This window comes from Stigmatopora nigra, chromosome 5 (assembly GCF_051989575.1).
Source record: "Stigmatopora nigra isolate UIUO_SnigA chromosome 5, RoL_Snig_1.1, whole genome shotgun sequence".
NCBI classification, from domain to species: domain Eukaryota; kingdom Metazoa; phylum Chordata; class Actinopteri; order Syngnathiformes; family Syngnathidae; genus Stigmatopora; species Stigmatopora nigra.
In genome coordinates this window covers 11,084,561-11,110,778 of record NC_135512.1, presented here as the reverse complement: position 1 = coordinate 11,110,778, position 26,218 = coordinate 11,084,561, and the positions used below count along the sequence as shown (strand labels likewise).

The window sequence follows — 26,218 nt, the reverse complement described above, 5'->3', positions numbered from 1 at the left end:
TGGACAACATTTAAAGACTTTTGGGTTACTAAAATCTTAATTCAAACTTACAGCCATTATCTGCAATGGAATTGCACCCATTCAGTTATTTAAACATATCGCTTTCGTCGTTGTCAGCTTAAATACATTTTATGAGGTCTTGCGTGCATGCAATTTTAATTTTGTTATTGCTGTTTACAATTTGAAAATATTTGTATTTCATTGATTTATAATATTTTGTATTCAAAATAAATCTTTTTGCAATGCTTTCAGTGCGTTTGTATATGTTCACTGCAACAATATTCAAATGGAGAAAATGTATCTATGAAGGGCATCATAGAACATATTGTGGTGACTATTGTTCATCTTTTTCCTCTACTGTTTAATCTTAAGATTTTGTACTAAAGTAACCATGTACTAACCTTGACCCTACTTACTTTACTCCCATAAAGTCGTACATCTTGAAAATTTCAATCCCCTCTATGATTTCTAAGTGGAGGAATTTGTAGCACCCCAATCTTGCAATATTTTCAGAAAGGGCCAGCTCACAACATATTTACCCAGTTTGTTTTTATATTTCTTCTTCTAATGGGCAATGAAGTACTTTCAAGAAACATTTGTATTGTAGCAGTTAAAAGGCAAATATTCCAAGATATTGATTTAAAAAAAAAAGGATTTAGCCGCATGTTGCTGAACTAGCTTTCTCCTTTAAACATGAGTAGAAGGTAAATCAGTATGCATTTCTTTTTATGAACTTAAAAAAAATAAAATAAAATTCATAATACCGGGAAAAAATCGAAGTAGTGAAGACGGGATATTCGAGGGATTACTGTATTCTAACACACAATGATATGTGATGGTTTATTGACTAAAACTGCTGCCCCTCCCTCGGGGGGCCTCTACCTGGAAATACTGGCTATTATTTGCTTTCTCTATTATTTTTTTCCAATGTATTAAATCCAGATAATTTTTGCTGGCATGCACATGATAAAGGAGCTGTCTTTCCCTTTAAAATTGCATTTTTTTTTACTGCCATGTTCATCCCAAGGTCTATAAACCTCTACATGGTGAGCAGAGATTAGACTGGACTGTCTGTTTGTTCTTGTGGGTGGCTTATGTGTGGGAATCAGACTCTTCAGCAGCAGAGCAGGGGGCTAGACAGGCAGTTAATGTTGCTGCATCCACGCACAAATGTTTTGCTGTGCTGATTGCATCGCGTTTGCCTTGCAAACTGCCAGATGGAGAAACATTACAATAATGGAATGTGTAGGCCCAGTAGAAAGTCTCCAACTCCTATTAGATTGTGTGCTTGGCACATAAAGGCACAATTTAAATGCTTAGCACGAGATCTTAGATTGAGTTTTGTGTTCTCATTTGGCCAAACGTCACAGACATCAAGGTCACTCTTGGAGACGAATGTCTAATAAATGTTCTGTGGTCCATTTGTGTTGTATGTAGATAGTGACAGTGAAATCTCCAGTGGGACCGGAGATGTTTCAAAAGATTGTCCGGAGAAAATTCTGGAATTGTGGGGAGCAATTCTCAACAGATGGTAAGACCCAAAACCTCAAGATTTACTCATGTGTATTTTAAAAATAATATACTTATGCATTAGAACAAGTATATCCTTTACACATTTCGTTTCGTGCATTTGTTGACTTTGCATGATATTAGGTAATTTATTTCATTTCTAGTCATCAATATAATGTATCTGTGTAGCTACTTTATGCATGCTCAAATATATTCCTAATATATATTTCCTCCATCCATATTCAAAGTAAAATCCAGTTCTACAGAAACGATACTGTTATAATATACGTTTCACCAATACATATTGATTTGCTACTACACATCCATGGTAAGTCGCACTGTAATATATGTAAAAGTACATAAACAATTTGATTTTAATATGATGGTTCACTGTATTTTCTTAAAGTAATATGTGTATGGGTGTATTTTAGGCATGGGAACCTGTCCAGTCGTCCAAAAGGTTTGCACCCATTGGTCCGTAGTGGCATTCCAGAGCCACTGAGAGCTGAAGTATGGCAGCTGCTGGCCGGTTGCCACGACAACCATGACCTGCTTGAACACTATCGTATCCTCATCACCAAGGTAAGTAAATGACACGCCGATTTGAGTAAATTCCTGTTACAAATGTCATTTTGGCTACGAAAAATGTATTAATTGGTCAAGCACAAATCAATGAAAATGGATCAAAACGTAAAACATTTGCCAGATTCATATGAAACCTTTTCCCCATTTATGCCACAAATCTGTATATAATGTATGTTTCCAGGGCCATTTTGAATTTACACTGAATTATGGTATTCTATATAGTATTTTTGCTATTTTCTAAACTTCACAACGTATTTTCATAGTCTGGAGTTATACCAATATATAGCATTTCTTTGTTTGATAGCAATGTTTCTGTTGTTTTTTTCTTTTTATTAATAGAGCATCTCAAATATCTCAGCCAATATGCATAGTTGACAACCATCTTTGATTTTGAGTGGAATATTTGTTAATCAGGGGGCAGAATGACAATGCCTACTGTGAGAGGTAGCAGCAACTAGGTAGGATGTGATGGGTTGATATAAACATTCAAACAGGACAAAGATCTTGGCTTTTATGAGAAATACAATAGTCTTTCTCTGCTGCAGACCAATAAGTAAATCTACCAACATTCAAAAGGCACAAAGGATGAAGTCGGGATAGTCTGGTGAGAAAGATGGAGTGAGAGAATAAAAATGGTCCCATAAATGTTGTCACTCAGAAAAGGATTAGAGGGTGGGAACCCATGTAAACAACCCACAGTCTGTCAGATTTTTCTCTTTTCTCTTTCACTTTAATACTGTTATCACCTGTGCATTTTTAGGTTGCTATCTTTCAAAAGCTATTTCTCTTTTCAAAACTATAAAATGCTGCATTTTTCTTTCTTAATAATTCACCCCCCTGCACCAGAATCTTTAAATATTTTTCACCATCACAACGACAGCAGTCTTTTCTGTAGGCCGCTCCATTCTTGTTTTGTTTCAAGAGAGAGTTTTTGTCCCTCCCTTCTTACATAAAACCAAGTCCTTTTCTCCCTCCGATGATTTATTCTCAAGTCACTGACTGGTGCACACCCACCTCCTGTCTTGCTGTAGTATGGTATTGATAGGCGGGTGGTAGGGCTATTAATAGCAGCACAGAATGAATGGATGGAACTGAGGGAATATAAAGGAGAGAGGCAATGAGGGAACACTGCTTGTCATGGCGAGGTTGATGTGGAGCATTTTAATGTCGATCCTATGGGCTCAGTGACAACATTAATGATAATTGAGTTCTAAGTAATTGAACTGTTGTCTTTATTGGAAAGGTTTAAGCGTTAATAATAACAACTTGTAGATGGATATTCCGAGATGGCTTTTGTTTGTGGCTATTGTAAATCGCATGAATAGTAATTAATGTATTAATTCATTCATTTTTTTTAATTATATTTGCTATTTTTCATGAGATACAAAGTTTCTCTATGTTGAGGAGAGAATGAAAGCAATTATAAGACAAAAACAACCACAATGAATATTAAGCAAAGCAAAAAGCAGAACATTTTTAATAAAGATAGATACATAAAAAGACAGTCTATTCAACTTTTAGGAAAGGATACTGTTTAAAGCCAATTGCGGGGCACAACCATTCATGCTCACACTAGCACCGACCTAGCTTGCATGTTTATATAATAAAATAATAACAAACACTCTTTTATTATAGATAAGAATATAGACTTAAACTGTTAATTCATGTAAGTTTAGTGATCACGCAACATTTTAATTTCATCTTGACCCATCTCAATGATCATTCATCTTCCTGCAGTTTGTATCATCCAGGTGTGAACACTGAGATCCTAGTTATTCATTTATTGAGCAGCGTGAGTCCAGTAAGATTGACACAAGATTGCATGGATCTTGCTTATGATTACATTACTCGTACATTCACAAATACACAATTTGTTACAACTGCAACCCCCTTTCCCCCTCTGACACATACACAGACACACCATGGCTGTAGGGTATCTGAGACATTTTCAAATAACGATGTTGTATCAGCACTATAGTCGTAGTAGAGTTTGGTGTTGGCTGGTGACATTTTAACAACCTTTTCATTTTTCTCAAGTTGAACAAGCCCAACTTCTACTAGTGTAGTTGAACCACATCTTAAAAAGCTTGGCCACGTATTTTGTTGGCTTGCTTTTCCAAAGCACAATGACACACTTACTCTATCAAATGGCAACCGACAGTTCCAAAATGAGAATTTCTATAGGGTTTACAAAATCAGGACATTTAGTTCCAATTTAAAACAAAACAAATGCACATCTATCTGGTTGCTTTTTGTTTCTCCTTTTGCCAATGTACTTCTGTAAAACAAATTGACTCATTAACAAACAGCATATGCTTAATAATGTAGTATACTGTAAATAGCAGAAGTCTTGGAAATTTGTATGTGGCCTTTTAAGGTTTAATTTCTCATCAGTTCCATACAGCCTTTCAAAGAGTACAGCACTCTACCACCCTTCACCAGTTTAGCCACACAACAGGCATCTTCCCCACTTTGCAGCATCGTTCTATTCACAGCCCCCTTCCCTATTATAGCTTTCTGTGTGTCTCTTTAATGTTGCCCTCCAGCTCCTATTCCTATATCTATTGCATGAACCAGTAAACACCATAAAAGGAATTCCTACTCTCCCTTTACAACCATAAAAGAATTCATCTTTTTCATCAGGTGCATCCCAGCAAAAAGAAAAGAAACACATTTTTCTGCTACGTGACAGTGGAGAAAATTGTTAAAACTGTTAAAATAAATTAAAATCATCAGCATGCTGAGTTACATCCTATTCATTATTTTGCACCTGGCTGTAAGTGTAGTCTAACTAACCCACCGTCGCCCCACTTCACTTACAAATAAATCCACTTTACATTTGCATTTGAGCTTTCAGAGTATGGAATGCTTAAAATACCAAAGGTGCTTGATAAAAGTGTCAGTGCTGGCATAGTAGTTTGTTAGTAGCACACTGTGGCTGTCAGTTCTTATTAAATCTGCCTAACCAAAACTTACTTTGACTGGTTCGTCTGTGTGATTTAGCAATGGACAAAGGCTTCCTCTGCAATAATATCCCTGAGTCCTGTATTCTCACCTTCTTTCTACTGTGACAGTGACATTTCTTGAATACGGGATGAAAAAAGTTATCTAATTTAATCTAAATACACTTTGTCACTATAACAAGTTCACCAACATTGAAATGCAACCCATTCAGGGAGTTCACACATTTTAAATATCAAATGCACACTCAATTTCACCATCATAAGACTTGCTCTAGCTGCATGGTAGATCTTGGAAGAGGGAGATGGTCTGGGACGGCTGTGGTCTTACACGATTCTTTCATTTTGAGGCAGCGGATGTAGTGGAGGAGAGGTCAACCAATGATTCTTTTTTTTCTTGGCTGTGTTGTTGGATTCCGTTTCACCACCCATGGTTAGTCTTAAATCATTGTTCTGTAGCGACGTCACGCATCAGAAGGAGCCTTATCTCAATAAAATCCCCAGAGTGTTTGAAGTGCGACAAAGCGACTGGCTAGCTTTTTCAGCTCTACCAATCAAGGGTCATTCAAGGCAAACACTGTGTATCCATTGTTTAAAAATATTTCTAACCTCCTTTGGCTAGCCTTGTAATCAATTTTCCGTAGTGACGCCAAGAGTCTACTCATAATAAGTTGACATGTACCTGTAATAACCTCAACTTCTTACAAATGGGGCCTTCTTTTCTTAGTGTAGAGCTCAGTCTCTGTTTGACAGTGAATTCTGTCCATGCACTGCTACACTCACTGTGGTTGGATCGTAGTACTATAATGTTCCAGGCTTGAAAGCAAACTTGGATAATTGGAAACATTTGCTTTGTAACAGGGAAGCATGAACTTTATTATCCCATAAAAATCCATTAATAAGAGACTTCAATATTAAAGCCTTTGCTTTCAAAAGGAGAGAAGAATTGGGCTTCTAGTAAGAAAAAAAACAATTCATATGAATATTACATTATGTTAGGTTGATATATATTCATTAGTCAATATTCTTATTGTGGTTGAATGATGAGGGTTAATTAAGGTAGAGGCAGAAGGTATAACACAATTCTGTCCTAAAACTGTTACAGTGTGTGTGCACATGTGGTTCTCCATGTGTGATAGCATAGCCTTCTAGCTATTCTGACACTGATATGACAGCTCGGATTAAGGAGATTCAGCCCAAAACATCTTCTCTGGTCACAGGATTTCTGTGTCATATTTCCCCGCTGAGTATAGCAAAATGGTATACAGTATAATCCGTATCTTCCTCAAAGATAAACTGAACCAGTTTTATTGAAATACAACGTTTAAAATACTTCAAGTGTGCCTTTTGTTCTCCGTATTTCAGAAGATTGAACCGGCAAACCTTTACCATTGTCTAGTTTTATCGTAAAATGAACTGAACCTACAAACAATGGGTACATTTTTGCACATTTCAATCTATAAAAGACCAATCAAAAGCAAATATTCAACTATTTATGCTTCTCTGAGATGAAATATTTACACCTAACCTTTACATATGAATAAGAGATGCTTCATGACCTACATGCAGCAAGGACAAGATGAGTGAGAGTGAGTGTGAGAGAATAATGAATATAAATATCTATACCTGAGTGGTCAGAAGGATTTTTACCACAGTGTGGTGGTTAAATGTTACAGATTATGATTTCAGCAGGTTGTCAGATTTTTATTCATTTATCTTTATAATCCTTAAAGTCCTTTTACTGTCTTTACTGCAGTGTGCCTCTTGGCGCAAGGGGTATTAATCACCAATTTTCTGAAGATTCTTTGAAGAACAATAAGAAATTCGCTGATATTTTGAAGTCTGTCATGAAGTGACTTAACAGGCTTTGATTGACTTCTATTTACGTGACCGAACATTTCATCAACGGACAATCCGTCGCCGGACACTTTGTCGCTAGACAGTTCGCCAATGGAAAATTCGCCGCGGGCTCGGGGACAGTGGTTAACGTTAGGGGATAGTGGTTAAGTTTAGTGGCTAAGGTTAGCGGTTAGTATTAGGGTTAGTGGATAGTACAAACTAAGTACGTTCGTAGAAAACATGCAATATTCTGAGAACTCTGTCTCACAAATAAGCAGCAAAAAAACATACATTCTTCAAAGAACAATCCGGATTCTGTGGACATCCATTTTTGAAAAAATATATATCTCATGAAAACATTTGTAATACCAAAACAATGCAAAACATTATGGTTATGAATTAATAAACATATGCTTAGTCTTTGTCACTCTTACTTGCATAATGTATCAAATGTAAACGTGCAAAAAAGAAGCAAGTAAAGTACAAGCTATCCACTTGAGATTAACATTGTAAACGTACTGCATGAGAATATATGTTTATAACATCCATCACTTGTCACACTATTCATGCTTGATCTTTAAGTTTTATCTATATCATCTCCAAGGAACTAAATTTAACTCTCGAATAGACTATATTGCTTTTGTAGACTTTTTATTGTTTTAACCTTCATACAACAAACTAAAGCTAATTTTACACAAAATATTTTGTAGTTTTTGCCTGGGAGTCTTAATAAGAAAAGATACAATAACTGCAAGTTCGATCTTGTGTTGATTTTTTTTTTTCCTCTTCCCAAGTGGCCACACTGGCTCAGTTTGTCAGAAGAATGAATAATTAACAGTTGCCTTCTGGTCATGTTTTTCATCAGTGTCCACATCCAAAGGTGAACAGCTCTGTGTTGAGGACTCCATTCACAAGCTCATTTCAGAGAGAGCTGTTCCATTTCTATTTGAATGACCAAATTATTCAAAATTCTGGATATCTTAGGAAAGAATATCCAAACTAACTAAATCTGATGAGAAACAGTAATTCAGATATATTTTTAATGTGTGTTATTTAAAAAAAAACCTTCATGACTGGTATAAATCAATGTCTACATTAAGTCTGCATACTAAGCAAAATGGCAAAACCTGATTAAAGTCTTTATAAGTTAGGCAATTGTTTTCAATAATGGGCAATTGCTCAACTACTGCCTTGATGTAATTCAAAATCTAAATTGCAGTTATCCAATGTTACAACTATCCATTAAAACTGCACACTAACATTCACTCACGTTAAAAGTATATACCTTTCCGGGTTTTATGGTGCCTGCTGTCCAAGACCAGGAAACACAATCTACACTATACCATCTAAAATATTTGTTCAAAGGCTATGTATGCCTTTCAAGTGACATCCCATTAATGATCCATAGGGTTTATTACAGCTTGTGTCCGCCTTCTGCAGCTATAACATGTTCAACTCTTCTGGGAAAGTTTCTCGCATGAATTAGCACTGTGTTTTTCAGAATCTTTTACAGTTGCATTTAATTGACCGGTTTAAATTATATGGCCATAATAACCTTTTTAGTTCTCTTAAAGGTGTTTGAGTGGTTAGAGGACAAGGACTTTTATAAAAAATAAAAAAAACAATATAGTTAATCGAAACAAAACTTAACTATGTCTCTAACTGACGTTGCACACTGGTGCAAAGTCATGTTGGACCAGGCTATACCAAGTTCGCACAAAGTTTTACTCTCTCGAATTCACCAAAATATTGGCCCAGTAAAATAATTCCACGCTTCTGCAGCTTTGTGGAAACAGTTTGGGGATAGCACGCTGACCCCACCAGTGCTATACTTGTCTTGATCGTGTCTTCCTCATAGCTGGTCTTGGTCTCGCCTCTCTAAAGTACTCGTCCCACACCTTTTTATCACCGCTAACTGGTCGGCACATGATCATTTTCCTCTATGGCCTATGCAACATTAAGGCAAAAGACTTCAGCAAGGATCAGTTTTTCATTGAGGTACAAGAAAGCTGCCAATTATCTTATTTCAAGGAGGGAGGCTTGATTATGAAAGTTTTGGAAATGACTTTATTCCTGAACAGGAAGGTGTGAGAGACTCTTTTGGAGTTTCCCATTGCCATTGGCATTGCACCATTCGCACAGTATACAGTGCTCTTTACCGCACACAAAGCTCGGTTGGGAAATTTAGGAGTTTTTGAAACGTGCCCACAGTGCGCTCACTGCAATATTTGTTGTCTGAACAGGGCTTGCGCAGTGAGTCTGTAGGTGAAACAGTGTTGCCAGTTTGGGTGAGTTGTCGTTGCCTTGGGCTGGCCACTGTCTTTGTAATCTGGCAACCCTGAAGTGCAGCGCGCCATTTGTTTCTGATCCTTATTCTTGAGTGTCGTGGTGGCAGGTGTGCGCCGGGCTTAAAACGGAAACTATAATCTTTTTTATGGCCTAGTATCTATACGTAGCCCTTTGGTTGGGGAAACCTGACTTAAAGTCTTGTTTTGGTGTCAGTGAGCTGAGGTCTCAGGCAAATCTCGGTCCCGTATAGTTCGATCTTGAGCACAACATTGGTTTACATTAAGATGCATGTACAAAATAACACCATTGTGCACAATTGTTGTAGTATGAATAAAATTAAATGAATGCATCCTAAGGTAGGAAGCAGATTGTATGTGGGATGAAAAGGATTTCAGAATGAAGGAGGAAAAGTAACAAAAATGAATAATAGAGAGCTGTGTCTTGTTATAGAAAATAAAAGTTTAGAGATAGTATTATTATTTATTTAACTGCATGTGTATCTACCACTAGGAAAAGGTTTTTGTGATGGACAAAATAATAGCATCGAGCCTCAGGTAAAGCTGTGAGTAGAAGAGTTTGCCTGTATAAGCAAAAGGCGGGTGGGTGAGTGCACTTGCGTGTGCGCGTCTGTGTGCGTGCATGTACAGAGAGAGGTTGAGTGTGCGAGCTAAAAAGAGAGGGAGGGAGGTAGGGAAGTGTAAGCCAGTCACAGCATCTCTCTTTCTTACTGCACCAGGGCTGAGGGACTCTTCATCCCATTGTTTCGCTAGCTGCAGAAATAGCACAATTCCATCTGCGCAGTCATCATTTTTTTATTTGCTTTTTACTTCCAGTATTCAGCTTCATCTCCTTCTTAGTCTCAACTACAAAGGATTTACACATGAGTTATCCTGCTACGGAATTACTGGGTACGTTTTCCAGAGGGGAGTGCTTAAAACTGGGATTGTGATTGGGACTTTTTCTTTTTGTTTTTTTTTAACCTTTTTTATGTTTGTATGTGGAGCACCCTTGCGCAGCAAGTGTTTTTTGTTTTTGCTTTTTTTTCTCCGTACTGAGACAAGAGTTAAAGGAAAGCCTCTACTGGACTCCATCCCGCTACAACTAGCATAAGGTTACAAGATTCCTGGTCACAATGATAACTGGAAGAAAATGGGCCAGATCTTTGATTTTCCATGTATCAAATTTCAACAGAAAAAAATGCAAATCAAGAGTTTGTCAGATGAAAAACGTGGTTGGCAGATTGTCCTTACACCTGCTCTCTGTGTGACACTGAATTGCTGAGGAGTCAAAGTGAGTGGAGCACTGAGTTATTCAGCTGGCCTCTCATTGCTCCTAGAGTCTGCTCACCTGCCTGCATGGGAGTCTAACATTTCATGCCCTACAATCTTTTTGCTTAATTTTTTTTTCTCACTTCAAAGTCCATCTTTTCCTCTTGGATTTTTACTGAAAAGTTGAATTCCTGGAACCCTTGTGTGAGAAAATATTTATCACACATATCGGACTTCCATTTTTTAACACATGGATACCTTGACACTGCCCTCCAATGCGCTGTGTGTGCTGAGAGACTTGTGACATTATCTTCTGTGGAGATCCCCATGTTTTTTTTAGCCTGTGTCTGTGTTTTGACTCTCACAATGGTTAGACATACATGAGGTCCAGACACTGACAAGAGGACCACCAAAATAAGAGAAGCTTGCTGCTAAATGACACAGCATCCCCTTTATACAGTAAAACTTGTGAGTTTATTCAAGATGAGAGCGACATGTGAATGTTGTTTTTGAGAACTAAGACAGTCAGGAAAGGATATCCACTCACCAAGAAATTACAATGGCAGCTACACTTAACATTTTTATTATCTCTTTGTATTAAATATCAGTCAATATGTTGTGCACATATTTAATTTCTTCTGGGAATCAGTCAACCCTGACAAATATTTTGTTTAATGCATTAAGCAATTGATAAGACCTCTTCCCTTGGAACTTCTTATCTCCTCCTTTGTGCAAACAGCTTATAATCACAGCCTCTTGGTGTTAGCCCTTTTAAAACTGGACGATAAAGCCCACAAGCTGGCAAGCAAAGCTACTCACCTTGATGACAGATGCTCACTTCAGCTAAAATTCTGTGCTGCTAACGGTGTGAGCCCCCCCAACCCCCCCCCCCCCCCCCCCAACAACTCCAAAAAGCAACGCAATCTTTCATAAGCCATGCTGTGCCAGTGGAAAACAAGAGTATCGTCCTATCCCTTCGAAAGCCCTAACGATTTTTCTCCTGTCAGTGTTCCCTTGATTGAGACTCATCAATGTGAGAGTCAGGCAAAAGAGAGCAAGGATAGTGTATTAAGTTCTATTAAGTGAAGGTGGCTACAGGGACCTGGAGAAGAGTGGGAGAGGAAAAGGCAATTTGCAGTTTTATGCTGTTGCCTTATGGACGTTGCACCATAAACCTGTCCCACTAGGATTTCAACCAAGAACAATGAATCTGTCTGACACGACGACTGACCCGATGTTCACTCTAAATAGCAGTCATGGAGACGTATTTTCCGTCCGTGCTTCGAACCACTCCTGTCCCTTAGGCTGGGGGCTAAAAGAAGGCTTGGAGGCTTGCATCCTAGAGACTGCTGTGGTTGTACTCCTGACAGTGCTGATTATAGCTGGTAACTTAACAGTGATCTTTGTATTCCACTGTGCCCCGTTGTTGCATCACTACAACACCAGCTACTTCATCCAAACCATGGCTTATGCAGATCTACTAGTAGGTCTCAGCTGCCTGGTGCCCACATTGTCTCTGCTCCACTACCCGGCAAGTGTCCAGGAGCCAATCACCTGTCAGGTCTTCAGCTATGTCATCTCTGTTCTCAAAAGTGTTTCAATGGCCTGTTTGGCATGTATCAGTGTGGACCGCTATCTGGCTATAACTAAACCACTGTCCTACAACCAACTGGTAACGCCGTGCCGGCTACGAGGCTGCATCACCCTCATTTGGGTTTACTCTAGCCTGGTCTTCTTGCCCTCTTTTTTTGGGTGGGGAAAGCCTGGCTACCACGGGGACATTTTTGAATGGTGTGCACATTCTTGGCCAACCTCAGCCCTCTTTACAGGCTTTGTTGTATGTTTGCTATATGCACCTGCTGCACTTGTGGTCTGTTTTACCTACTACCACATCTTTCGGATTTGCCAGCAGCACAATAGGGAGATCAATGAACGACGGGCACGTTTTCCAAGCCAAGAAATGGAAACTGTCGAAGGAGATCGGGATGGACATCAAGGGGGACATGGACCTGATCGACGCTATGCGATGGTGCTCTTCCGAATTACAAGTGTTTTCTATATGCTCTGGCTACCCTACATCATATACTTTGTGTTGGAAAGTTCCCATGTCCTGGACAGCCCAGCACTTTCCTTCATTACTACTTGGCTAGCAATTAGCAACAGTTTTTGCAACTGTCTCATCTATAGCCTGTCCAACAGTGTGTTTCGCTTAGGCATGCGCAGGCTCTCACAGACACTTTGCTCCTTCAGCCACTGTGCTGCTGATGACCGGGACCTTGGGAAGCCAAAACCAAGAAAACGGGCAAACTCCTGCTCCATCTGAATTTGTGACTTTTTAAAAGGATCACGAAATGGACTGGACATTACAAATCATGTACATCACATCATTATTTAATTCAGAGTAAAAACAAAACAAAGTTAGGTATGTTTTTAACTTGATACTAGTGTTATTCCTCTGGGCAAGATGCTTTATATTTTGATTACAAGTGTGAATTACTTACATTCAAAACATTTTCAATTGAAGAGTCAAGAATTGGGAATTCTTGCCCTTGATCACATAGGATGGCTTCTTTGACATCGGGCCTGGCCATGCCACTGATTTTTTTTTCTCCAAAATTATTTTTTTTTAGAATGTAGCATTACATCATGAATATTTTGGTTGAAATTAGTTCTGCAAAATCCCCTCCCAACATGCCTATGTATAGATGTATTTGGAGGTTGTTAATGACTATTAATCTGTTGACAGCCGTAATGCTGTTTTAGCTTTTGAAATCCATTGAAGATTATGAGGAACATCACGGTATCTGCCACGTCTCAATCCACATTTTTAATTGGTTGTCATTAGCTACAGGATATTTAGCAATTTACGAATTCAGCTGTTTATCCAAACAGAAACAAAAAAAAGACCTTCAAACAACACAGTGACAGCAATGTGATCAGATATAGACTTCAGTATTAGCAAAACAAAATCATTTGTTTTTGGACTTTAATGAATATGCTCCTGACATATTTCCTCTTTGCTGTAATTTAAAAAAAAATATGTTAACAGTATAGACCCTTTATTCTTATTTTGATTACTGAAGATGGGCATTCCATAACATTTGACAACTGACAGACCAGCTTTGTCATGTTTGTAATGTCTTGTGTCTTTCCACACTTTTGAACCTGAGATTTCTTATTTTCTTCTTTTTTCATAATGTTCTGGGCCCAATTTAATTTCTCTTAATTTATCATTAAAGCGACACTTTCATCTCGGTACCTAAATGTGAAATCCATTCTCTATTCATGCAGGTTTTTTTTCTGTTGTTGTCAGGTTCGTAAAGAGCGTTCGTTGAAGGCAAATTACATGAACATGTGATCATTGTCCACTAGTTTCATGCACTATAAATGCTGCATTGGTTTTTGTTTTTGTCTGGTTATCTTGAAATTATTTTGCTAAAATAGGACTATTGCAGAATTATGTTGAATAGCATATTGTGGATTTCTCTTGTTTTGCCCAAAACCTGTGTTTGGTGAGAAGTATCTTTGACATTTCCCTATTTTACCCCTTAGCCCTTTGCTTGTTAAACAATTTAAAGGGTATCCCAATTCTGTGTGAGGTATATTGTATTAAACTTGACACTAAAATCTGCTGTGCCCAAAGCCATGACAATACTGTTAACTTCATACTGACCGAAACATATATGATGTGTTTTTACAAATTAGTTTCATAGTCGTATATTATAGTTTTAAAAACTCAAAAATGTAAATCTGTCAGACCAACTTATTATAGTAGGCTAATCAATAGTAAGATTCCTATTCGGCACACACGAGATTAAAATGCTGTAGTTCCTTCAAGTGGACGTATGGTAAACTGTCTGATGTCAGAACTGTTTCTTAAAAATAAATAAATAAACTTAGTCTAGATTCGGTGGCAACATGTCATATATGAGGAATACCAATTGATTAACACAGAATAGCTGTGTTAAATGCTATCTGTTCTGTTAATTAACTTTTATCAAATGTGCTCTGGAAACAGTGATTGTGCTTTGGAGTAGACCATTTATGGAGCCTGAATATTTGTATACACGTATGGTAACAAAAATGTAACCTTAGTGCAAAACCTTTACATTTGGTACCAAAAAATCATCCAATTCAAAATGTAGTTGTCCAAGTGGGTTTATAGTATTGGGTCAGAAGTTTCCGAAATCCTTATTGTTTTGTTGTGTTTTTTAAAAGCTCATTTCAAATCCTGTTTGGCTATCTATCTCCAAGGCCCATTTAAATCATAGTCAGGAGAATTGTCTGGGGGAAAAAATCCCATTGGAAATTTAAAAAAAAGGTGCAGTTTAAAATGTTTTTGAATTAAATTATTACAGTATTTATTGAAAATACTGTGTGTAAACCTTTGCACAATCTGTAAATGCCTAAAGTCTGTGTGTTTAAATCCTATTGTACAGCAAATACATTTTAAAAAAAAGTTATCATTGTATGGAAGTAATAGGCTACTGATGTTTTGACTATACATAAGAAACAGTGTGTTGTTAGGACAGTATCTATTTTTTTATTTTGGAAATGTTGTCAAAGGGATCTGTTTTGCTGTTGCTGCCAACCAAATAAAGGTGACAATAACAGTAACTGGATTTGAGTTACTTGGGTGCTCATTATATTTGAAATAATATAGTGCAGTGAACCAACTTGCCACCTACGCACAACTGACAGTGTTCCCAACAATCCACATAGGATTGTAAACTCCCCAAAGGAAGGTCACATCCTTGGTGTGAACCCCTGATTTCAGAACTGTGAGGCAAATGGGGCAAATTAACAATCATAAATCCAACTTTAACATTTTAGTACTGGCTTACAAATCCTTTGTTGTCAATTAAAGCACAATGCACAGACCAGATGTTAGATTTCACCACTGGTGCTCTTTTGCTCCTCCAGGCTTAAGGCTGTCTTCAGTTCCTCATTATTCTTGGGCAATTTTTCCTTGAGTTTTATCTTTTAAGAGAAAAATGCATACTTAATAAGTTCCAAGTCAGCTGATTGACTTGGCCATTCTACAACATTCAAATTCTTTGACTTCTCTCTTGTTACACTTTTTGTCTTTGTCCATCTGCAAAAATCTCACTCTGAGTTCTGAAGCATTTGGCTGATACTCGTTGATTATGCTGCCCAGAATGCTTTGGAATCCACCCTGCTGCCTTTGTTAGCAGTCACATCAAGAAATACAGTAAAATCCAGGGAACAGGTTATATTGATAGCTACTGTATATACATGCCCACCTGCCCATGTCTAACCCAGTTATATTCCAAAAAATATTTACCCTAGCAGTGTGTAGCAGTCTTGATTGACATATTTATATCATTTAGAACTATTTCATTCGTTCAAAATGGTTTATTTGTTTCTTTTTCCAACCCTGAAAGATAGTATTTTATGCTAAGAAGAGGTGGAAAAATCCCTGCTCTTATTATTCAAGCAAACTAACAGTAGCTTTCCAAGCTGAGACGTGCTCAGTATTCATGACCTCAACCATATAAGGAATTCCCTTTTATATCCGAAATTGGCTTACATGCGCTGCTTCCTGCAGCTTTTGCTCATCTTTCCGTTTTTAATTGAACGAGACCATCTGACCTTCTTTGAGGTGGGGAAGTCATAATTTAGGGGAAGCCGCTTCTTTTGTGCAAGTGATTGCCAATTGGTGGTTGCACTGGAACATTTTGATTTCTTTTCAAAGCTAGATGTTCAGTTAAACAAAAATCCAAATAATTGCAAGAATTTAAATATCAGGTTCACTCGCCTGACTTCAGTGCTGCCAGAGATGCTGGCTCGATTCCCGCTGGTGGCGGTATGATTGTGAGTGTGCGTTTTGCCCAAAGACAGCTGGGTTAAGCTCCAGCAACCCCCGCAACCCTTTTCAGGATGTGTGGAATGGAAGAATGTTCTAGTTGCAACCAAAAAAAGTGTATTTTCTGATTGTCACTTTGCACTATGACACTCGAATCAGTTTCTTTGGTATATTTACACAAAAACAACTATTTGTGTTCCCACAAGAAGTCGTGCATAAGTTTATACAAGATCGCAATTATGTTTTGGTTTGGCCCATCCTATTATATAAGCATTTATATACACTGCTCTATACAGTTGAAAATGACAAGCACAACATATCTATTACAAGGCCACTAGCTGTTCTTGAACATTAGCTTTTTCTATCTTGGCTCAAATTTCAGTGGTTACTCATAGAGTTAACAGATATGCCAATTTCCATGTTCACCATTTTCCATTGCCTGCTCTTTTTTGGCTTGGCTCCAATACTAAGTGAGACCCGCCTGTGCCGTTGAGCTTAGGGTGCCAATAACGGCCACCTGTACTTTTACTTTCCCACTGTTTATGACACAATACACACCAATTGGATGCGACAACAACATTTGCCAGTTAAAGAAATGTTTTTATAAATACATAATGCCTGTCCCCGAAAAATACCTTGACTTCAGTTCACTTCTACTTACAGTATATCAATAAATTCACAATAGTTTTTCTTTTCTATAATTATCTGTGGGTTCCTCTGAATACCTTTTTGTTACTGCTCAAACTATTCACATTTCCATTACAAAAGAATCACCTTGGCAAACACTGGCAGATGAATCAGAAGCCTAGTGTTTACCTTATTCACTTGAGTACTAGCTATGTGCTGTGGATTTCTCAATTTCTCTCTCGGGACAATTTAGTTTATTCACATGACATAAAGCAATGAAACGACTCCCCTGGTCACAGAACCTTTTCAAATTCCTTAAACTCGTCACTCATTTCCTTACCACGTTCATAACATGGAGAATACCAACTTTATGGTTATCAGTAGAAAGATGGCCTTTTCCTAATTTCATACCCATTTTAATAAGTCTGGGACAATGTGTCAGGCTTTTCCAAAATATTCCAATCTACTCGAGCCTGCACGTTGCATTCCAAAGATTTTAGCATCTGATTGCTTTACCTTCATATACAACCAAATATGTTGACTGCTGATTTGATTATTTTTTTACCCACATATCCATCCATTTTGCAATACTGAGTTCCTGGTCGTAAAACACTATGTGCCTCTAAACTGTCTTCACGGGGTAGGGCAAACTACATGCTCGAAAGGCATTTAAGTGGCCTCGGATGTGCCAAATCTGAAATGCCAGGACAAATAATTACCTTATGAATACCTTGAGTAGTAATACTCAACGAACTTTAAAAGTGTAGAAAAGCCTTGAAGCTTACAAGTACTTTGTGGTAGAACTCATAAAAGAGGCTTTATTGATGAAAAACCCCTCAGACTTTAATATAGCTAGTGCCATATGGCATAATATTTCTAGAATAATAAAAAGCTATCCATGTACATTAACTTCACTTGTGTGACTGAATATAGTCAGAAATTAACTACCTCCTCTGTACATCATTGTCTATAGGCCAGTACATGATGGATACACATTATACAGAGCAATGTACTCATTAAACAGCACTCATACAAAAGAAATCTGTCTTCAACCTTGGGGAAGGACAATAAATATTCATACCTGATGTTAAATGTGTGATTTGGAACAAAGTTTTCCCTTTCGTTTGCAGCAAGCTGTCTTACAACGCTCATCCTCAAGGGATATTCAATATATTTTATCGCCCGATTTTTTCACCCAAATGCAACACAGTTCTTATGACTGATCCAATGTTTGTTGGAATCATAAGGCAAGATCCACTTTTAGCATTAGTCTGAAATAGTTTGTATTCTTGTATTTAGAACTTTCAATAGCGTTCATACTATCTTTACTATCATTGCTTTAGATTTCACAAACATGGGCTTCTCCAGCAAAAAGTTTTCTATCTGCTGATTTTATTTATCGAGACCATTGATAAACAGGTAGTGAAAAAAACATAAGCCTTGAAACCTGAAGTAATGAAAAAAAATTGGAGTTAATATATTTTACCTTTGTGTGTAATGAGAAGAAAGAGGTGAGTATGGCTCAAATTCAAATGTCTAGGAACCGATGGCAAAGTAGACTGAGGCAGGTGTTAGATTTAAAAAAAAAGTGCTCCTCCCAAATCTGATGTCCCTTCATTTAATTTAATGTGCCATGAAAGTATTCTGTTCATCCTCTGATTTGTATATACTTTCTTGCTTTTGTTGTGTCCTTGTATCAGTTATTTTCTGAGATGAAAACTCATCATCCATTTTATGCTACTCATTATTCATATTTGTAGATTTTACACGTTTTCACATTGTTGAAGACGGCAGCATTTTGCCAATTTAATTAGCCATTAAAAGATACAGCTTGTAGTAGATTAATGATACCACATGGAAACATGCCTAAGGCTGATTGAAAATTAATGCAGCTGCTCTTCATTGGTGTTTAGATTGTTCTGTGTATTGAATTTGGTGCATTTAGCCTTGTGAAACAAAACTGTATTGTAGAATATAGGAAAATATCATCTATTCCATTAAATGAATGAGAATGAAATTTGTGCTCTACAAATCATGAATGTCTGTGTGCAATGGACAAAATATTAACGTAGTAAAATTCATAAAATGAATACAGTAATCCTTCGAATAGCGAGTTGCGATAATCAAGGGAAGTCTGTAGTTCAACGAGGATGACCAAACCATTATCTTTAGGTCTGATCACATAATCATCTATATTCATCTATGATTGCCCAAACAAAATGTTTTTGATCAATAAACCATGAAATTGCAGTCAATTTAGGAATACTTTGGAGAGGACCATATATTTTGAAAAAAAAACATTTCATGATTAATTTTCTATGTACAATTTATAACTGTTGCTGTGTTTTAATAAAATGTCGGTCAGTCCAAAAGGAAAATAAACACAGGTTGCTTAATATCAGTAATTTTGAAATGTCAGAGTTTCTGGGAGGCGTTCAATGAAAATTACTAATGCCGAGATAACTTGCTGTAGAAGTATAGCCATCATTTTCATTATAATGATGACTGTTATTCTAGTGCACAGCTATCAAACTCAAGGTCGGAGGGTCAGATTCACCACACCACATTGTTTTGTCTGGCCCCCAAAACCAAATTACTGTAATTGCCGCACTATAGCGCACAGCTGACTATAAAATATAAAAACCTTAGAAAAACAATCCATTTATGTATATTAACTAAATTAACATGAACATGCCAAGAGTGTCCTCTGCACACAGTGGCTTGTAGAAAGGAGCCACTAGTCTAAGACATTCCACTAAAACAGTTACCAAAAAAAAAAATAAGTCACTATGTATTTCTAAAGGCAAAAAAATAAAATCCCCATTGCAGTCTATTTGGTTAACCATTGACTAATCCCTGTCAGCGCTAACATAACTGCTTTATTGCCTACTGTTCACGTCTCTCTTCTTTAAATTTGTCACAACACCCTTGACTAGACTTAAAATATTCTTCTGTGATGGCATTAAGCATCGAGCAGAGTCTTCGTTGTCTATAATGTCCTCTGGGTGCTGGTTGAAAACAGCTCATCTGCACCAACACAGCATCTTCTTACCTTAGCCAACAGTCCTTCCTTTAAAGTTATTCTTCCATATTGTGTACACAAACTCACGTCCATATAATATTTGTATCAGAAATATTCCATGTTTATCCATTTTTTTGCTCTAATAGTGAAAGTGCATTTGATCACATTTTGTACTACTATGTATAGTCATGGGAACCTGAGACTTAACCTTGAAGCGTTCTCATTTGCAAAAGGTAATTTAATCAAAAATATGCAAACCTCGATTAGTTCAAATGAGTTTTTATAACGCTGCATTCTTGCCTGCTGTTAGCTGTAAGCGAAATCATAACTCACATTTCTGTTCACATCATTCCCAACATAGCGTAATGAAATGTAGAACCAGCCTGACCATTAAAATGCCATGGCATAGTTACAAAGGCAGATGAATTAGCAATCTGCTCAGTGGGCCAGATGTTGCCACCCGCTCTAAAGCCTCGAGGGAAGCAGCTTGAAAGTTCCTTGCCAACAACCAAGGATAAAGGTCTCAGGAGTGCTGTTTTTTAATTACCGTACTGCTGTCCTCTTGAATATCGTAGCAATAGATTATCTCTAAAACTCCTGTGAAGTAAAGAGACATGAGACGATTGAATCAGGTGTTGCAGTAGTGGTCTGCATATGTATTTGTTTTGGTTAGATATGTATAGTGGACCTAACAAGCTTCACTGCACAGTTTTCCACATTTCCCGATAATGAATATTCTCAAAACAACAATGGTATTGGAATAAGGAGTGAGTACTTTTTCTACCGACTGTATTTTAAACTTTAGCCTGCAAACTGACTGAGAATGCAGTCTGTATAAATATCAAATGCTTGGAAAGTACATATTGCTCATACATTAGCGCTTACTCTGCATTGTTCATAATATCCTCTGTGTTCCTCAAGCATTCAAACTGTTTTATTGAAAAAACAGAAAAAGGTGCCTTTCCATAAAACAAATGGCCTTTGACTTGCCAGGAAAGCACTTTTGTTTGACCTGAACTTTCCAATGTGTGCTGAGCACACAGTTATTCTCATAACACCCATTTTCATGTCCTAAATATTCTACTCATTGACAATAGATTGGATACATTTAACCTACTTCCAGTATTCACTATCATAGACAAAGATGATTTATTGAGGGGAACAAGGGTGTTTGACATGCCAACATAAGATGTTTTTTTTTTCTTAATTTGTTTGTATTTTTTTGTTTAAATTTGGTATGGAGTACATTTTTAGGACTCTTAAAACAATAGAACAAAACTGCTAAACCATAACAGTTTAGAATTTTAGATTGACTGTGGTTCAAAGTGATGGCCATTTGAGGGCAAAAGCAAGTTGTCAGAATGTAATCTATCCATAATTTCTAGTACCTACTATAAAATACAAACCAGTACGACTAATATTATGGAATTGCTAGTGTCACCCAGTTACAGTAACTACCTGACCACTGAAAGTGTCCATTTTACACTTCTTTTTTAAATGTACAGATGTCTTTCCTAAGATTCTAAAGGACCTGTTATTTAAGATTCAAACAGCGGTCTAACTCTACATAAAAAAGGTCTGGATGAATGACATTGCAAATGAAACATTTGACTGATTATCCTGCCAATATAAGTGATTTTTAACATTTTCTGTTTGTCGCCTCATTTTTCACTCATGAAATATTGCCATATTGGTTGCCATGGTTTTACCATGAGCAGAAACATTTTTGATTTGTGCTACTCTCACTGATGGACTGTATGAGATATGAATGTTCAGCTGTCTGCACCCAGCATCAATCAGTTTGGTCTTGTTGACTTAGCAAAGCGTGCCACCTCACATCATTTGGTTCCCAGGGGCCCCTTCCCCTCTTGAGAGTTATGTAATATTATCAAATGAGCATGATGGAGTTCTTGCTTCTGTTCATACTACGGAATAATGAGAAGGATGAATTCTTGTTGCATTTTATCCCCTGAGTATCAAATGGTATGCAAAATATGAGAGCAGATTATTGGCCTTTGTTCTTTCATGGCACGATATTGGTCAGGAAATGGCCAGACACATTCTTAAAAAGCAAGTTTACTTGATTTTTACTCCATACCCAATATTAAGTGTCAGAGTTATTGTTCCATTTTAAATTTGTTTAGGGAACATTTTTGTTGACCTCAACTTGAAAAGGTTGTTGTAGTTGTGATCATTTGTATGCGTTCAGATTAAATGAGTTGAATGAATAAAAATACACACTAGCACCCAAAATTATGGTATAAAACAATGTTAACATGGACAGCAGGTTTGCAAATATCAACAATATTTGTTTTTAGTCCAAAGAACCTGAATAATAATCTATTTTTGACCAAGATGCATGCAGGTTACAATTAGATCAAGCCTTTGATTCATCTCACTCTCACTCTTTTACTCTCACACATACCCCCCATTTGTTTGGCCATGTCATTTCCTCTGTCCATTCTCAGTTTTTCTCTTCACAGCCATTCCTCTTGTACACTCTCATTCCCTCTTTGTTTCCATCTGTCGCGTTTAAGGCCTTCTGTCAATCAGTTTAAATCAACTGCTTGCCTAAATGGATTGGCTGTCTAGCGCAATCAATGGAATGTAAAGAGTTAAAGGGAATGTCCACTTTTAGTCCAGGCCTTGGTTATTTCAATGCATGTTGCATGTATGCATTCTGTCAATAGGTGGCATCATATCTATACAACTATAAGGTCACTTAGTTTGAACTTTTTCTCTTGCTAATATTTGGCTGAGATAAACATATAATGACCTATTAATTCTTTATGTAGGACTGTTTTTTAACCTTTTTTGTTTAGCAAACTAAAAACAATGACTATGGCCCTCAGGCAAGATCAGCCTTTTTATTTTTATTCAGTAGTACATCTACTGGCTGCTCTTATCGCAGTCAGTGATTCACTGTCACTCTGTTGCCCTAATCCTAGAATGGAACAAACACACTGCCTACTGCCCTCTAGATCCCCTTGAACATCCCGTCTACTGAATCACCTGTGGCAGCGGTGGATGGATCAGTCACATAGAAGGTCCTTTGGATAGTAGTGATAATAGCGATGATGCTGAGCTACTAGCTTCGTTCTGCCACAGCAGCAGCTTTCAGATTATTCTCCATCTGACTTCAGAATGTATTCTTAGCATGCCTCTATCCTATGTTGCAGTAAGTTCCAGGGAAACCTGCTAGAAGAAAAAACAAACAAAGTTGTTTAGTTGTATTTTTTTTCTTTTCCCCATTCCTTTTGACTCCCATGACAGAAAGACATTCTCACAGTTAAAATACCAGCATATACATTAGGATACACTAAAAGCTTAAAATCGTCCAATGTGCCCCAATTCTGGAATTACTCAAATAGATTATATAACTTTATTCATCCCGTATTCGAGGGTGAGAATACAGACAGAGAAAAATAACTTTTTAGTCATAAATAAATAGGTAATAAATAAGTTGATATCTGAATAAATAAATAAATCAATAAGTCATATATATACATACATACATATATACATACACACACACACACACACACACGTATACGTGTACACGTACGTACATAATACACATACATGTATACATACGGTTGGTCTTAACATGCAGCCATTTCTTTTGTTAAAGAGCCAGGCAGGTAACTCTTTTTTAAATTGATCAGCTGAAAACTAACTCGCAAGACAAAAACTATGAGTATCGATTGTGTATATCAACAAATTAAATCTAACCAGTGCAAACTCTTGCACCAAATTGGAACCTGCTTTGTCAAGCACATACAGTATTGAGCATTTCAGGATGTCAGCTGAGATACAAATAATTATTTTACTTATTCCAACTAAAATATGATCAGAAATATACACCAGCTAGTTTTTCACCACTTTGTTTTGTTTTGCGAGAACTAGCTTTTGTCATTTGATTTGTTTTGTGTTAGTAGAACAGAACTGGGGTACTGTGACAGAGAATTGATGGTGCTGATGAGGTTGCAGTTCCTGCTGAACACCTCAGCCCCCCCCTGCTGAGATTAAAGAGCTGCTGGCATCAGCATTTGCATGTTTCACGTTGACACATTCATCTAAATGAGCAGCACTGAACTCGTGTTTGGATAGAACTTACCTTCATCATAGTACTTGCCTTCATCTCGGCGACCAAAATATTAGAAACGGGTCTCAAAAGGATGCAGTGCATTTCTTCAGGCACTTTAAACTAGAACTATGATAACAATCTGATAATATATGTATTACAGTATTAATGAGACATGATTTTTTTTTTTAAAAGATCAGTGTTGGAGTCAAAGGTACTTTCAAGGGTCAGAAAATTAAAAGCCAAATACATATGTTAATACATAGGAGATGGTTTATGTATGTATATATAGTGAAACACTCTCAAAACACGTAAAGAAAATTTCTTTTCCAGGAGTTTTTGAGTAATGAAGCGCTTAATTAGCAGTGACATGCATGGTGTATTAAATCAAAAGTGTTTACGACTTTCAATGTCAAATAGATTCGTGTTAATCCTCATTGATATCAGCATACTAATTTCAGGAAAGACTTGTCATTGTTTTTTTCTCAAAAAAAAGGAGATTTCCAAGACTAAAATGTATGTATGATTAATTTCATTGGATAAAGTCTCTTAAATGTCACTCAGCAAAACAGCATGCAAGACAATGTTTTTACCTTTAGTTTTCCCATACTAATTTAAGCACAACACACGACAAGACAAAAATTCCAAATTAACGATCTCCTTTTAATATACACAGAAAAGCATTTACACACTGTAAAATCTGGGATTACCAGAAAGATATAATTTATTCTTCAATTGTATGAACAAGGGGACACAGTACATTTATGTTAATGTTAAACGATAAGAAAGAGAAGGGAATATAGCACGGCGATCATGCGGTCTCTGTCTGGCAACATATGGGATACTAACATTTCTAATTAAATCACCAATCGACTTTTGTTGATGACGTTAGTTGTAAGTTGTGCAATGAGTGCCACTTTAGTTGAAGAGGCTTGTCAAGGATTTAAACCTGGTACCTCATGTGGTATTTTTATTTAAAAGTGTTTTCCATCAACTAGACTAGTCTGGAACCATGTTTACTAGGTCTTTGGACTAGATATACGGAAGTTGAATTGCATTTGTCAAAGGATAGAATTGTAATTTTAAAAGCTTTGTTTTCTACCACAACTCATGTCATGCATTTCTTTGACATTTCCATTAAGGTATAATTTTCTCCGACATTTAAACACTCACAGTTGGAGGTTAGAAAGTAGTTAATATGCAGGAACACTTTTGGGTTAGTGTGCTCTCTTTACCAAGCTGTCTTAACATGTTATATTTAAAAAGCAGTGCATATTTAGTACATTATTAGCATAACTCTCAGAACAAGATTCAATTTTGTACTTCAGCTAATTATTAAAATCTTTGGACACAAAACTACAAACTACTACAGCCTTCTATATATAAAGCTCATTTGTTTGTTTACCTGGCCTTATGAATTTCATGTACAGTAATGTTTAGCTTTTTTGTTCATCCTAACCCATAATGCACAAAAGGACCAACACCATGCTGAAAATCCCATTATAACATTACACGCTAATTTGCCTACAGCAGGCATTGGAACTAATTGGCATGTAACTCACTATGAAGACATTTAATTTGTATGAAACTTCTGACATTTACAGGCGTGTACTGTGTAACTGCCTCAGCATTTTTCTGGTACCTTATTATTCCAACAACAAAGTACAGTACATACTTATTGGGAGCTAGTATATTTTCCCCCTATATTCATAGTGAAGAAAAATGAACGATACAAATCTGTGTATGAAATTTCCGTATTTAACTCTTTTACTATTGCATTTTCCATCCATTCATCCATTTTCGGTAGTGCTTTTCTCATGGGATCATGGTTGAGCCAATCTTAGTTGACATGGAGCTTTTGGAATATTTTAAAGTAAAGCTTTCGTCACTGTTCATGACTGGTATACAGCTTGTTTTCTGTCGCCCGGGAACACATGGTAGGCGTTTAACATTAATGCCGACGCATATCGATGACCACAGACGTACAGTACATCCAGAGTGATAAATAAATATCGGCAGTAACATGTAAAGCAAAGTCCTACAACAGATGGTATGGCCCCAGCAGTGGCCCAGACTAAACATAATCTAGTCAGTTTGTGATTTTATGATTAGATGGATGTGGGCAGCCGAAATCCATAGTCATTTGTGGCAAGAACGTTCCGTTTCAAAAGGAAAGGGGATACAATACAAGTTGCTTGAACTAAAATT

The 26,218-nt window shown here is 37.0% G+C and overlaps 2 protein-coding genes across 2 annotated transcripts in view; both read left to right on the top strand.

Moving 5' to 3' along the window:
- The window catches only part of rabgap1l (RAB GTPase activating protein 1-like), a 69,941-nt gene that overhangs the window by 15,112 nt on the left and 28,611 nt on the right, over positions 1-26,218 (top strand). The window contains exons 12-13 of the mRNA XM_077716722.1: positions 1,438-1,531; positions 1,941-2,091. Of these exons, the coding sequence (XP_077572848.1) occupies positions 1,438-1,531; positions 1,941-2,091 (245 nt within the window). The remainder of the gene's footprint in view (positions 1-1,437; positions 1,532-1,940; positions 2,092-26,218) is intronic.
- On the top strand, positions 11,356-15,067 carry LOC144197204 (G-protein coupled receptor 52-like). Its single transcript, XM_077717862.1, has one exon. It carries the CDS (start codon positions 11,655-11,657, stop codon positions 12,771-12,773), a length of 1,119 nt encoding a protein of 372 aa, XP_077573988.1. The 5' UTR covers positions 11,356-11,654; the 3' UTR covers positions 12,774-15,067.

Excerpts from the sequence above, each read along its gene's own strand:
- LOC144197204 (XM_077717862.1), top strand. The coding sequence starts at position 11,655 with ATGAATCTGTCTGACACGACGACTGACCCGATGTTCACTCTAAATAGC.